This window comes from Colossoma macropomum, unplaced genomic scaffold (assembly GCF_904425465.1).
Source record: "Colossoma macropomum unplaced genomic scaffold, Colossoma_macropomum, whole genome shotgun sequence".
NCBI classification, from domain to species: Eukaryota; Metazoa; Chordata; class Actinopteri; order Characiformes; family Serrasalmidae; genus Colossoma; species Colossoma macropomum.
In genome coordinates this window covers 48,995,425-49,010,929 of record NW_023494792.1, presented here as the reverse complement: position 1 = coordinate 49,010,929, position 15,505 = coordinate 48,995,425, and the positions used below count along the sequence as shown (strand labels likewise).

The 15,505-nt window shown below is 43.0% G+C and overlaps 1 protein-coding gene across 1 annotated transcript in view; it reads right to left on the bottom strand.

The window, feature by feature from the left end:
* dgki (diacylglycerol kinase, iota) overlaps positions 1-15,083 on the bottom strand; it is a 93,812-nt gene extending 78,729 nt beyond the window's left edge. Inside the window, exon 1 of the mRNA XM_036577440.1 lies at positions 14,878-15,083. Coding sequence (XP_036433333.1) covers positions 14,878-15,083 — 206 coding nt within the window. The remainder of the gene's footprint in view (positions 1-14,877) is intronic.
* Positions 15,084-15,505: the final 422 nt, after the last annotated feature.

The following is a 15,505-nucleotide window of genomic DNA, read 5'->3' as shown; positions in this document are numbered from 1 at the left end:
AAATCAACATTTATACCAACTGCAATTCTATTCAGTCAAACAGAGTAACATCGGCACATACGAACTTTGGTAGCAAATGTTGATTTTTTCTCCTCTGTTTGGCTGGTCTACGCATCTCCATCCATACTGGTGAAACAGTTGTGTTTGTGTGTGTAGCAGGTTGGAATTTGCCAAGGCAGAAGGTTTAAAGTGACCAGTGACTGTGTGTGACTGTCACAAAGTCAGTAACAATTCACCGTCAGAGCAGACCCTCCTTCACTGCGTTTGTTCATTAACGTGGCAGTGTACACTCAGCTTACGTCACATAATATCAGGTGGTATCGGAATGTTGGAATATTGGTGAATTTTTATGAGTAGGAGCACGGTGTCAGCCCTATACCCAATACCAGTACCGGTACCAAGGCAACCCTGCTGCAGTTTTCATAAACTTGCATTCATAAAATTTCCAGTTTTTTTCATCCACAGAAGCAGGTTTACTTACAGCAGAAAGAAATTAAAACTTATTTGGGTACTCTTACCGGAGTCATACCAATATACCCTGACGTGCCAAAAGTCATGGGATGGCAGTATGTAAATTGATTACGAAGTGGCGTTACCTCAAGGGACAGCTTGGGAATGCCCACACCACAGTGCCTCTGTTAACACCACAACACCGGACACAGCGCCTCACCTGGGCTCATGGGTTGCTAACTGGCCCCTAGAGGACTGGCAACATGTTGTGAGGTCCGATGACTCACGGTACCAATTGTTTCAAGCTGATGGTAGGGTTCGTTTGTGGCGCATTCCCCCATGGACTTCATGTAACCCCTACAATGATGGGATATTTCAGCAGAAAAATGCACCATACCAGCTGGCCCAAGTTGTCCAGAATTGGTTTAAGGAGCATTCTAGAGAGGTCCAATGAATGGTGTGGCCTGCATGTTCGCCCAACTCAAGCCCAATCAATCATTTATGGGATGTGGCAGAGAGGTCCACTCGCACCCGAGATCCTGCACCTACAAACACACACAGAGCTGTGGGTGGATATCCAGACAGCATGGCTCAACATCCCTCCAGACATCTTCCGTCCACTTGTGGAACTGATGCCACGTAGAGTTGCTGCACTTCGCAAGGCTAGAGGGGGTCCTACATGATACTAGTTCCTGTCCCATGACTTGTGGCACGTCAGTGTAATGCTTGACTGATAATATCGTCCAATATTGATGACCAGCAGCTTCAGCTCTCCACTGCACTCTCATCAATTTAGAAACAAAAGAACTTTCATTTATCCCTGTAATTCAAACGATATCTCTGAGGTTATTGAGTGGTTCACCAACTGGTATTAAGTGCATCTTAGAGAACTGCCATTAGTGCAGACATTTTCACAACGTGTCGTCAGAAGCGACGTGTTATATAAATGGTAAGAGAGTGCTGAGAGCTTTAAAGTTGGATGAATAAGCAGCGAGGCATGAAGCTACAGTTCGCTTTCAGCAGGTAGGATTACACCGGGCCTCCTGCTCTTCCAGCAATCAGTTAAATTACGGCCCACTCTAGGCTAATGCCCAGCCTCAGCGTTCAAATCATGAATAAAACTCAGGCCCTCTGTCACGTCATCTACTAAAGATAGCATCCCATTAATCCAAACACACTGCTTATTCAAGAGGGCTTCTGTGTGTGTTTGTGTCTGAGTGTGTTTCTGTGCACACAGCAGGACACCTGGTCCAGGTACGGTCAGTTCATTAATAGTCAAGACGTGTGTGTGTGCATGGGCACTGACAGGCACGTGCATAGATGGATCCTGGGGACGCTTGATCCCCTGTCCTTTTGCCCTCACTGTACAAGTGCCCTCTTGGTTGGCGTGTATAATGATTGTGTTTTATATGGCCGTTCTGCAAGATCTGGTTTTGAGATTTTAGGACATTTCATTTTGGGGGCGGGATGTGGAAACATACATGACGAATGTTCACAATTGAATATATGAACATTTTTTCATTACCATAGACTAAATGTAATTATACTGGGGTCATCAAAAGTTATATAGTGATGGTGTTACAGTGCTGTAGAAGATGCCAGGCTACAGTGCAGCTTCACTACTGTGGTTTTTCTCAAGCTTTGCACAAGGATTGGAGGGGCATTGCATTCTCTTTTCCTCCCTATATGGGAAATAACAGGAGTTTTGCGCTGACTGGTTGAGTTTTCATTTTTTCATTTTGCAGTGAAATTAGTTGCAGGAGCTACTCATCTCCCCCCCTGACCTTGGGACAACATAGGCAGGCCTTTTAAGCCCATCTGCCTGTTACAGCAGCAGCAACCAGCCTCCATTTTGGCTCTGCTATCTTTCTTGTGTGTAGCAAAGGCCAAAAGAAACAAAAACATGCTCTCATTTGTAACCCCTTAATATCTAAAAATGTGTATATGGATTCACACTCTCAAACGTACATAACTTGTATTTTTATTGTAGTTCACTTAATCAAACCGAGCATCTCTCCAATAATACATTCTGAAAAATGGCACATGCAAGTTCATATTGACCCGAGTGAAACATGCCAGCATGTAGAATCAGAACTTCCATGTGCAGCCATGTTTCTATCCCTATAGAAAGATCCATGAGGTCTCCTGTTTTTTTTGTCTGAGTGAATGCTTGAATGATTGAATCTCAATCAGAACTCATAGCTTGTGTCGGTAAGTGTTTATTAGTGATTTGTTTAATCAGAGGAATGATAAAAAAGTGACTCCTATTCATGTGTGTAACTTCCTATTAATGTGTCTTCTTAATAAAAAAGGAAGTTTGTAACACAATCTTAACAAAAGTCGATGAATTTTTCAGCTTGGTTAAATAACGTTATTTACACATCAAATAAGCGATCAGTAAAAATAAAACTACAGTATTGAGAAATTTTCTTATCAACAAACAACAAATTAAACTGCAGGAATAGCCACATTTGGTCACTTAATAATAAGCTGGTCACCGTTTTAACAAAATGTTGTGTCTCAAAGAAATTCTTACTTTAGAGGGGAAAAACAAAAAAAATTGAAAAACATTCTTTAATGTACACTTATGTACGTAATTTTTTTGTTTTGGACCATTTTTATTGGTCCATGAGATTTGAAAATGATGTAAAATAAAAAAAGTTTTGATATGACAGTGACAATATTAGTTTCAGTGTACTTAGTGAACAATATGCCTTAAGATTATAACTGAATAAGGAGCCTGAAGTTTAAGGGGTTAAAAAGCTCCAGGACAAAGGTGGCCAAGCACTGACATTCGCATGCTGCAGCATAACCACGACTAATAACAACAACGTCATAAACGAGCTCTTTCCATCTGCCCGCCTGATGAAACAGGACAGCGGCTGATGCACAATGGAGCCATGTTGCCTGGTTCAACGGCAGCAGCTGAGCTTTTCCGAAGGCTGCCTGTCTCCCAGAGCCGCAGGCTAGATGAGCAGCACATGCAGAGAGGGAGTGATAAAGTCCCAGTGCAGGCAGAGGAGAGATGGAGGCATGGAGGGAGAGAGAGAGAGAGAGAGAGACAGAGAGAGTGAGAGAGATGGAGTCACTTGCACCTCCAGCAGGGTTGCTGTCTGCAGGTGCTCCTCTGCCAGAGCGCCAGGTGCAGGATTGAGTCTCTGCAATGGAGCCAAAGGGGATTTGCCCAGGCAAACAGAGTGAGAGCGAGAGAGACACAGAGAGAGGGACAGAGAAAGAAAAGGATACAGGCAGAGAAAAAGATGGGGAGAGATACAGAAAGACGCAGAGAGAAATTGATGGGGGACAGATAGAGAGAGCTTCAGAGAGCGAAAGATGAGGACATACATAGAGAAAAAGAGAGAGCAAGAGAGATAAAGAGAGAGAGAGGGGGAGAGAGAGAGCGATGAGGGGGCATGGGAAGAGAACACAGAGAGGAACAGAGCAATATAGGGACCTGGGAAACAATGGACAGCTAGAATATAGCATCCTAAGTCTGGAGGATAGCAGTGGTTGGCTCCCCAAGTGGCTGTTTACCTCAGTGACTGATCCCCTAGTGTCTGTTCTCTCGGTGGCTATTGCACTAGCAACTGTTCTCCTAGCTGTTGTTCCCCACTGGCTGTTCGCCCAGTGACTGTTCTCCATCACCTGATGTTGCATTAGACGCTGTTCCCCCACTGGCTGTTCCCTCTGTGAATGCTCCTCAGAGGGTTCCGCCCATTGACTGCCCCCCCCAGTAGCTCTTCCCCACAATGGCTGTTCCCCCATTGGCTGTTTCCACTCAGTGATTGTTCCTCCCTTGAATGTTCCCCCAGTGGTTGTTCCCCCATGTGAATGTTTTTCTGCTGTTCCCCCAAGTAGCTATTCCCCCACTGGCTGTTCTCCCCCATGCTTGCCCTCCTAGTGGATGTTCGCCCCACTGAGTCACCCCTTAGTTGCTGTTCTCCTCACTGGCTGTTCCCCCCACTGGTTGTTCCTCCTTTGAATGTTCCCCCATGGCTGCTCCATCAGTAGCTGTTACCCTCTTCTCCCCCGAGTGGTGCAGATCCAGCTGCTCTGCTGAGGAGGGGAGCTGGTAAAGCCTCTTAGACTCATATGCCTAATAAGGAAGGACCCAAAAAGCCCAATCCTTTAATGCGTCTCATCAGAGTGCGCCACAAAGCCCTGGCTCTGAGGAGAAAGGGCAGAGGCAGCCGGAGCTTCGTGGCTTTATCAGCGCTAAGCTGCACCACTCTCCACACACAGCCATCTTCAGGAGAGATTATGCCCATTTACGTAAAAGCCTTTGTGCATAGCGTTAGGAGGCACTGTACTGGCTCTTCCTCCCCTCAGCATGCAGTAAATGAACACAGCTCCATACAGCAACATCAAAAGAAACACCTCGTTCATCTGCCTCGCACATACATCCACACAAATACACACGCACATCAGAAACACTAAAGCTGGGGCGTCCAGCTCTGGTCTTGAAGTTCAGCACAGTTTCCAATTTTTTCACTCACACATAACACATAAAAACTTGTAACTAACTGCAAGGGATGTGTGTCAAATATATGGATAACCATTTTGGTATTTGTGCAGTTAATCAGATATGTAAATAAGGCAAGTAGGCTAGCATTAAAAAGGGAAATAAATGATCTTGTAAGATCTAGCAAATTTTTAATTTCAGGTGTGGAACCGAAGTGAATGTCAGCACACAAGCAGCTGATCCTGCTGTTAATGTTTAGAGACCAAGCAAAAATATGGCAATGTTTAAAACAAAAATTATCTTTGTCACTGTATAGATCTATAGTCACATTTCACTGTTAATGCTTCTGTGTAATTTTCTGTTAAATATGTTTTCTGCTTATTTCCTCATACAGAGAATGAATAACTTGTATTAAATGACAGTTTTCACTGGAAATTCAACAAATGAAGGGTGGTATCTGACTTTTGTCCAGCACTGTACACTTGTGTGGATATTCAAATTGCAAAAAAGTGCACACAAACCTTCACAGAAACACAGACAAGTAATCAGAAGCTCTAAAGCAGGAGTGTCCAGTCCTGATCCTGGAGTGTCATGGTAGTACAATTTGTCGTCATTTCCCTGCACATATACAACACTGAAAAATATTATTTTTCAAGTGATATTTCTAAATATAATCCATCTGCATAAGGAAGATAAAGGTCAAATGTAAATAAATGAAAACAAAACACAGAAGTTTCTCAAACTGGAGATAAAAAAGATTCTAAAAAGATACAAAGAAAATGAGACTCCTGACAACCGTGCAAGACCTAGCAGACCATCGAAACCATCACTATCAGATAAAAAGTACTGAAAGCTTTCATCTTTGAGAGAGAGGAGAAAATCAAGCTCCACTCTCAATTCAGCTCTGAAAAAATCCACAGATGTTTCTGTCCATTCTTTCACTGTAAGAAGACAATTCAATGCTATGTGTCTGAAAGGATGTGTAGCTGTCAAGAGGCAGAGAAAAAGAAATGAAAGAAAAAAGAATCTGCACAGCAAGCAAAGAAGCTACTGATGTTCTCAGAACAACAGCAACCAAGTTCTAAGACGGAACTTTGGAGGTGCGGAAAATATCCCTGTATATTTCTTTGAAAAACTGAAAGCAAGGGTCACAAAAAGTGAAATTATTAAATTACAGTTTTCACTGGAAATTCAGTAAATGAAGGGTGGTATCTGACCTTTGCCCAGCACTGTACACTTGTGCCGAATCTGGTAATTAACTGATGAACATAATCAGGTGTGTTTGCGCAGAAAATAATGAAACTCTGCTGGAAACCAATGCTCAACAGCCTCTGAAACCGACCACTGAAGCTAGTCATGGAGAAGACTACTTGGAAAAAGAATGGGTCACGCTTACAATGTTTTGGATGAAGCTGTGTGTGATAGTGAGATAAGAGCATGTATGTGTGGAACTAGCACACGATCAACACCTCCTCCTTGTTATCTCACTTACTGTACGCACACACACACACAAAACGTAGTTAATGTCAGCTATTCACACTTACTGGTTGCCAAAATAAAAATAAAAATCTCAGAGCCTTGGGCAGCAAACATTCACAAAACACAACTGACAAACAAATCGAAGTGACACCGTTCCCCCCTGTGTGGAGTAGCCTCGGACTGGGCAGCACGCCCACAGGAAGGCGCTCCACACACTCTTCACAAAGCACTCGGGCCACTGTGGCCAAACAGCAGAAAGCCAGAGCCAAACAGGACCGGCGCTGGCTCTGCTTTTGGAAATGATAAAATGCACTGGGGGCCTCATTAAACCTGAACAGATCAGATACAACACTGGTAATGAACTGCTAAAGCTGTTCTCCTGCTCTGCAGTGTGCAGGGGGAGTCACTGTCGGGCCGGCAAAATCGTCTCCCTGCCTTCCACATGGTGACGTCATCACAGAAGCTTCTGGATCAAAGGCAACGAGACAATAGAGGTCTAATAAAGTGTATCGCTAAAAAGCACATCATGTGAACCCAAGCGCTGAAACACATTGAACATATGACAGCTGAAGAGAGGCTCTATCTATTGTGCACAGTTTAACAGGGAGAATGCTCTTAGCCTTATGTATTACTTCAAGCAATAATTTGGTGAAAAAACTCTATCTACCCCAAATGTAGTCAGCCAAGACATGTCTGGTGTCTGCTTTAGTTTTGCAGTAGGCCTACGTAGCTAATGAGAACTAGAAGCTTATGTGCACCAGTTAGCATTGAGCCAAATGCACGCTTGAATCAGCATAGACTCAACGCCATGTTGTTAACGCCTTAAACTCTAAAGGCCTATATGTGGTCCCACTTTTCTCACCTTAAATAACTTCCATATTAGTTTCACAGTAGATATGAAATAATTCATAGTAGTTACTGAATAATAAGCCTGCAAGTAAATCCCTTAAACCTCCCTGCCCTAACGGTAAGCAACAGAAGCGAGCGACAACAACAAAACCAAAATGCTCCCATTTTAATCAACAAAGCTGTCTACAGCAGCCATTTGCGTGAGTGTGATGCGGCATGATGCAATGCACCGTTTGACAGACACCCCATTGGCCACCGTTTGATAGATGCTCCAGTTCTATTTTTGATACAACATATCACATTGATGTTAAACTTCAACAAAAATACTGTTAAACCAGCAGCTTTTCATCAAAACACAGTTAATCTAACCAAATCTAGCTATGAAGAGAGGCAGCGTAATCATGTTACAAATGTAGTGCTGAGTTTTTCATAATGCAGCCACAAATACCAGCTTTATTATCTGAGCAGGGATTTGAACCCCAATCCCCATAGTACAAGTTCGCAATGTTACACACAAAGCTATTTAAAGCTATACAATGACATATTAAATGAAGTTATTATTATGTAAGAGTATAATAGTATAAATTCCTATTTTTCACAACATATAATAACAATAAAAACTTGGTTTAGCAAGTTATTAGTACCCTTTCTGCCGTTTGTTTGGTTGTTCAAACATATTATGGAATGTAATGCTTTTTTAAAGAGATTATCAACTTCTAGTGCTGTGGTGATGCGGGCCAGAGTTAATGTAAAGAAATCTCTGCAGACCGTCAGTACTGCACCAGTGGGGGCGCACAAGAGTGACAAAGTTCATGTAACCCAAGCCAACCTATAAGCTCTATTCCCAGGGCAAGCCTTGCAAAACGGATCTTGAAGAAAGGCCACATTAAAAACTATTATTTTACAAGGCAACCAAAAGGGCACAGTCTGAGGGCAAAGGGCCAGGGGCTCAAGCCATCCCTGGGGTCTATCTGTGCACATGTCTGGGTCTGTAGTTTTACATCTTGACTTGATATGAAGACTTGACATTTACAGTGTACACATCCAGAAGGCTTTGTGACATGATACAATACTACATTTGTAGGTTCAGTTGCTCTTAGAACAACGTGTAAAGGCATGTTTAAGGGTCAACATGTCAGTTCTTCACTTTCCTAATCTACATATTAATTTTTGTTTTATTTAAGTAGTTATTGGAATTAGTTGCACGATGAATAGCTAAATAATAAGCCTGGTTCCTGGCACCGACTGACATACTGCAATAATTAAAATGGACCAAAACTATGCTGCATAGCTAAAAACAGTGGAAGACTTGAAGACTTGAAGTTCGACACAAGCAGGTCTATTTGAGATTACTTAACAACTTGACACAATTTGAGGCAAGTGTGCAATGATTTAGGCATGCACTTTGCAAGATGCTAAGTGGTTGGGCATAAGCTTCCAGTACGGGTTAGTGACACTACAACTAACTTTAGACAAACAACATTTCACCTTGAGTTACCTTCAGAACTTCTCTGAACATTCTAACGCACTGTGCACATTTAAAAATTCAAACATTAATGTACTTGTCTTTTAAATGCAACACTTCCCTTCATACCGTGATCAAAAGTGAAAACAGAGAGTGTAAAATTTTTTGCATAATTTATTAATGGTGTGAAATCAGTAGTTCCACAATCTACAGGGGTTTAGATTAGATGGCAACAAGTTCTCAGCCTGTGAGTAGGCTAGCTCCACAACAAGACTTTTCCCCAGTGTAAGCACTGCACAACTAAACACAGTGAATGCTCCATGCATGTTTAACTCCTCATCACCTTGGCAGACGAGAGAGAAAACATGCCAGCGATGTGAAAACCTACTATCGACACTGCAGTCGGCTTCTTAATAATGCATGAGGCTTTTTTATGCCACCTTGTCTCCTCATTTGCTCTGGGTTTCTGGGTCTGGACAGTGTACACATCCTCCTTCGTCAACTGAGAATGCAGCCATCCACAAGGGCCTCTTTATACTCAGACCACAACTCGGAGAACCGTAAAACCTAAGTTAAACACCTTCTTTGAAGACTGTGGCGAAAGAGGAACGTCTCTGTGTCTCTGAGGAAGTTCAAAGCTTCCTCTGCTCCATTTTTAGTCCGCATTTACTAAAAAGAATCCTGCACCATAATCTGAGATGTAGCACGGCTAAAGCCCTGCCAGTGTATTCTTTTTTCTGCTCCATCTCTGTTTGTTAGTGTTTGGTTGTTTTGTTTTTTTTTTGCTACAGTTCAATTCCAAAGGCTCATCTGGCATCTTATCTGAATTGGAAATGGAGAGTACAAGATGGCTTTGATCAATTTACTTCAGTCGTGACCCTGCAGGAAGAGCACAGGGGCTGATCTGGTCAAAAACAGGGGGCTGGGAGGTGGGGGGTGGTGGGTGATGACTGCTCTTGTCCTTTAACAGTTGTTAAACAGAGGGGGAGGAGGGCACTGAGCAAGGCTTCTCTAAAAATAGACAAAAAAGGATGCCTGTTCTTTGGGAGACGAGTCCCGCACTTTAAAGCACACAATCCAATGTACATAACATACCCATTGTGTATTCCAGGCCGGCCTTCCAATTGAGCTAACCATGCTCCACCAACCAAGCTATCCACCGAAAAATCCCACTGGCCAGCCCAGTTTTACAGGTCTTTAACAAAAATTACTAAACCTGCAGTTCTTATTACAGCACACAACCCTTAATGCATTACTAATTATACATTATATTTATTTTGTGTTCATGTGAAGAGTCACACTGTTAGAATAAATACTGTTTGGCTTTTTTGTGTGTAATCAAGCTAACATTGGTTAATTTTGTTGTCATTTCCAACTTGTCTAATTTTGATTAGCGGATTACACAGTCCACCTCAGTAGTGCAGCATTTTAAACTGGCAACTCAAACTCAACAGTGGCTCTAAAGTTCAACCTAAATTGATTAACCTGAACAATATTTTTACTGACATTCTGTAAAGTTTGTCCCACTGCGAAAGAACACACTTGTGGGCAGAGCTGTACATGTACAGTTCAACTTCAATATGTAAAAAGGAACTGTACATATCACTTATGATTATATTGGTAATATGTATTTTATTTTACTCTCCATTTGTTGTAGAAATTTACATTGACAATGGGGATGAATAATCCAACTAATTTTGATATTGAAGTATCCACAGACAGTTAATGAACAGATACCCAGTTAACCACAGGGAAAGAAAAAAAGAGCCCGAAATACAAGCTACATTGGCTAAAAGTAACGGCTAGACCTGGATTAAAGACTGGAACTGGAGTCTTTCTCGTTTAGGCAACAGCGCTGGTTTTAAGAGGCTAAAAAATAGTAGCATAAAAATTTCACAGCAAGCAGAGGCATACGTTTGAGAACATGTTTTATTTTCCAAAAAGGCAAGGAGAATCTGTAGTTTTCATGCTGATGAAATGGAGACTGCCTTTTCAGATATGGCATAAAACCAGAGGCAGTCTAAAAGGAGCCTGGCCACTTCCTATTTCTCCTGTTGTGTCAAGAATATGATAGCAACAGCCAGACAGCGCCCGCCTGTGAGTCTTCAGTGAATGAGACTTAAACATGTTTCAAACCATTTGTGGTTAGCAATAAAGCTGCACTATATCTGCCTCTCAGCCACGTCTTTGGTAATGCGCTCACATTAAGGCACACATTTCAGAGTGGCACAGTGTAACACATAGGTGTAACATACATGCTGAGTACCTGGACAGGGATTTCAGGATTCAAACACTGGGACCTTGAACAGTTAAAGAGGAACACCATTTTTTACATTTCTCTAAATTTAATTATTAAGATGTAAACAAAATCACTGAAAGTGGTTTGATGTGAAATTGTCCATTCTACAGAAAAATTCTGAGTCAGTATTGTTCACAATGGTGGTGACAGGAACCAAACACTTAAAGAGATTAATGTCTCTAAAAGCTCCCACTCATAAAGTTATGAATGGATATCCCTCACAAAATGGTTATGAATATGCTGCCTGATGGCTGGGACATTGTTTTACAATACCTTTTTAGGCCCTTAAGCTCAGCCCTTTCATCGTGGAGGGAAAAAACATGGGGCATCCTGAGGCAAAATAGTGCCCAAAGAAAACCCATTTTTTCAGATATTCCACTAATTTACCATCAATAGCATTACACATGAAAACTCAGAAGACACATGTAGGTTGACTGGTGGTTCTGGATAGTAAATAAAATGGCTACTTCGTGCTATAGAGGTGGTGACCCTAGGGTCCTATCACCACCACTGTAAAAAAATCTTCATCTGTAACTATCTCTACAACAAACCATTTTACATCAAACCACTCAGAATGACTTTGTTTACATCGCAATGACAGAATTAGGCAAAAATAAATAAATAAATAAAAATCAATGATATTCCCCTTAAACCAAGTACTTGAGTACCCGTGCACATTCCTAGTTGACACCTGAGCCAAGACAGTCCTTGTATACAAGGAATACCTTAGGCCTAATGTCGCCATTGTAAATAAGAATCTGTTCTTAATGACTTGCCTGGTTAAATTAAAGGTTAAATAAAAATAAAATTACCAAAAAAAGTGGCTCCTGTACTTGGCGAATACAACGATTCCGATTCTGTGAACACTGTTTGTCCCTGGAGAGAGTTGCTTGGTGTGTGAGGGCGCCTGACTCATACCACAGCCTCACACCTCAAAACCACTGTTAGTATTCTGCTCTTGTGGTAGACAGCTTTTACTGCTGGATGCAGACAGACAGGCTCGATTAAACGTGCCAAAGCTCCTCTTCGCACTTACTTTCTGCAGGCGACCTAGTTCATTCTGATGAGAAGGCCTAGTAAGCCGAGTCACTGATTGTAACAGCATTTAATCCTGAAGGACTGAAAGTGGTTGAGTCTCATCATGAATATTACACTGCAGACGGACACAACTAATAGTCACTCAGACTGAATTTGGGGATAAGCCAGAAGGCTCACTGAGAAAAGTGATGCACTGAATCTACTTGATTCAAAGCCGCACATCACTACCATATGAACAAATAGATTACATCAACACAATTACTGCCAAAAAGAAGTAAACTGAATGGTAAAACTGCATTCATGTAATACATGAAAACGATGTACACATCTAAATCAAGTAAATTCAATGCATTTTTTTTAACCTGTTCAGGTTGGGCTTGTGAAGAGACTGCCAAAACAACCAGCACAAGCTTGTAGGGTAATACCTGCAAGCATCGGAGAGGGTAGTGAACGTGTACGTGTGTGTAGGTGGATATATGCTTGTCAATATGGTCTAAGCTTTTCAATCTTTCCAACAGACTAGAATCACTAGATCCCATCATTTACACCAACACACATGCACCCTTTGGTCCATTCCTGCAGTACACTCTCTACAACAGAGAAAAGGGTTGGTCAAAGTGCACAAACATATTCAAACCACTTTAACAATGTTTCGTTACACTATGACACTGTGCACTTATTGACAGATTGGAAATCTTTTCACTGTGCTGGAATGACCTTTAATGTGTCAGAGCTAGTGCTGGGCAATATTGATAAAATTCACTATCACGGTATCAGATAGGCATGTAATGTATTAGTGGGCAGTATGTCAATACTGCTTTCTAATATAAGCCTGGCAAAAGTGGTGCTAAATGTTGTTGTTTCCCATCTGAAGACATTGGCTTGTTATATGGTGGCTTTTTGCTCAAATGTTCTGTTCCACCTTAAATGGAGCAGCAGTTACATTCTGGCATCAGTACAGGTTCCTGAATGTAACTGCTGCACCATCTGAAGTGGAATGGGAAATTCAAAAAAGCAGCCAACTTCTGCCTCGCAAGCAAGGTGGACTACTTCAGATGCAACAGTCCAGACAGTGGTATTATTTTCATTTGAAACGTGACTGAAACACCCCAGACGCCACCCAGCTAAATGGAATAACAGTCGCATGGTTTACGCTGTTCACATGCACTTATTTGTGGCATACCGTATAATGGTTATGACAAAACTCATGAGGAAAAAAAAGTAATTTTATTGTAACATCAGCCCCTCACACACTTTGCTCTGATGGAATGCACCCAGGTGCCTAGTTTTGATCAGTGGTAGTGCTTTCCACAAAAGATGATAAACGAGAGATACTTGGAAGAGACAAAGGGGCGTATCAAGGATGTGTTTTAAATTTTGATTCGCTGTTTCAAATTAGATTTTTCGATATATACTCAAATCGCTACACCCTTAGTATCAGATGAGATTTAAGTTTGTCTTAACAAAGTTATTAAACCCATACTTCCTGAGTGCTGCTAATCTATCTAATATAATCTAATCTTAAGAAACAATGTTTTTAAACTAAATGTCTTAAATATTAATGTTGTGCATCTTAAAATTACCCGAAAGGGAATCTTAAACAGGACTGTAAATATTAAAAAGACATGATGCACACTCAGAATGATTACTATTTGTTTTTTTTTATGTATTTAGAACTGTTCTTTCACAACTACCGCAAAATACCCAATAAATGACGTACACTGCAGTTACCTGTCAGGGTCTGGATACCAGGAGTAGATCACAAACAAGCCGGTTTGCCAACAGGGACAACACCATTTTATGGACATTATACTGTGTATGAAATGCTCATTATCTATCAAATATATCGCTCTGGCTGAAAAGCAATGTCATGGTAGGCACACGTGAGGGTGTTCTGTAACAGATGACAGCCCATCTCGCCCAGATATGTAGACTAATAATAATACAGAGAGACTTGGACACTCAAAGACATACAATACACCACACCAACCACCAAGGGTCGTTCCAAAACAAATGTTCTGCTGTCTCCTAATGCCAGACTGAATCTACACCAATCAAACCCATGAAAGCTGCCCAGCCACAGAAGTGGGCTGACGTTCAAAAGAAAATCCGCACACAGACTGGATGAAATCAATATCGAGGCTAACCCGTACACCAACCCCCCACCCGCCCCCCGCAAACAAACACACACACACACACACACACATTCAGCGCACGACAACAGCGGTTACTCTGAAAGACCCTGTGTTACTGTGTCCGGAGCCTAACATGCTTGACACGACATTTTGCCTTTTTTGTTAAGACCCGTACACTGCTCCATGTTTTTCACGTGCACGCGCCCGTGTTTACACTCGTGCTGGACAGGACATTAAGCAGAAAGCCAAAGTCTGGACATGCAAAGCACCCCCTGCCCATCAAAACAAACAGATTCAGCCCGTAGCCTGCATTCCGCCTCATTTTGTGCATCTCACACAGCGAACGGTGGTCCCCGGTGATACCACGACCCTGTAATCTGAATTTGAATGAGTCTGCTCCTTTGGGTCCGTTTCCACTGCTCCACTCAACAAAGCCTGCTGGTCATTTAAAAACAGACAGGCTGCCATGGAGGTCCCTTTGAGCTTTACGAGCTTATAGTTTGAACTGTTCTCCATTTCTGTAGCTCCGTCTTCTCTGCTCCCCTCAACAAAGCCTGCTCATCCAGCCTAGAACGATCTGGTCATCTGAAAACAACACAGACCGGCTATACCGAGCCCCGTAGTGGTCCCTCCGGTGCCAGGCTTGACCCTGTAGTCTGAATCTGAATAAGTCTGGACAGGCATTTTTAGCTCCACTCACCTGTACGATGTCTGCTTCCTGAACGCCAGCCCTCTGAGTTTCTCCTCCAGCGGCTCCTCTCCGTCCTCCGCGGCGCTCGGGCTGTCCCCTGGCCGCCTGGCTTCGGCCCTCCCGCCGCGGCGCTGCTCGCTCGCCTCCCCGCCCGCAGCTCCGAGGCTCCAGCCCGGCGGGCTCCTCTCGTCCTGCGGCTCGGTCAGGGGGTCCATGCTCCGGCTCCGGACGGCGGTGGACCCCCTTCCCCTCCTCTCCTCTCTCACCCCGCTGACAGGCAGACGAAGGTGGGGGGAGAGACGTGTCTGAAGCGGCGAAACCGCGGTGAACCCTGCTCACGCACGCCGACCCTGAGCTCCAGCGAGGCGGCCGGAGGCTGGAAACGGCAGTGCGGCTGAACGACGGAAACGAGGCACGAAGGAGGCAGCTAGAGTCCGCATGCTGGGTGACTCCTGCTCGGATCTGCCTTCTCTTCTCAGTGCAGCATCCCTCCGTAGAAAAGTAGGGCACAGGGAGCAGGACTGACTACACACACACACACACACACACAGTCAGTCCACTGACTGAAGCGCGTCGCCTCTGCAGTTAAAGGACGCAACGGCATCTACTATCCACACTTATATTCACAATATTCAGT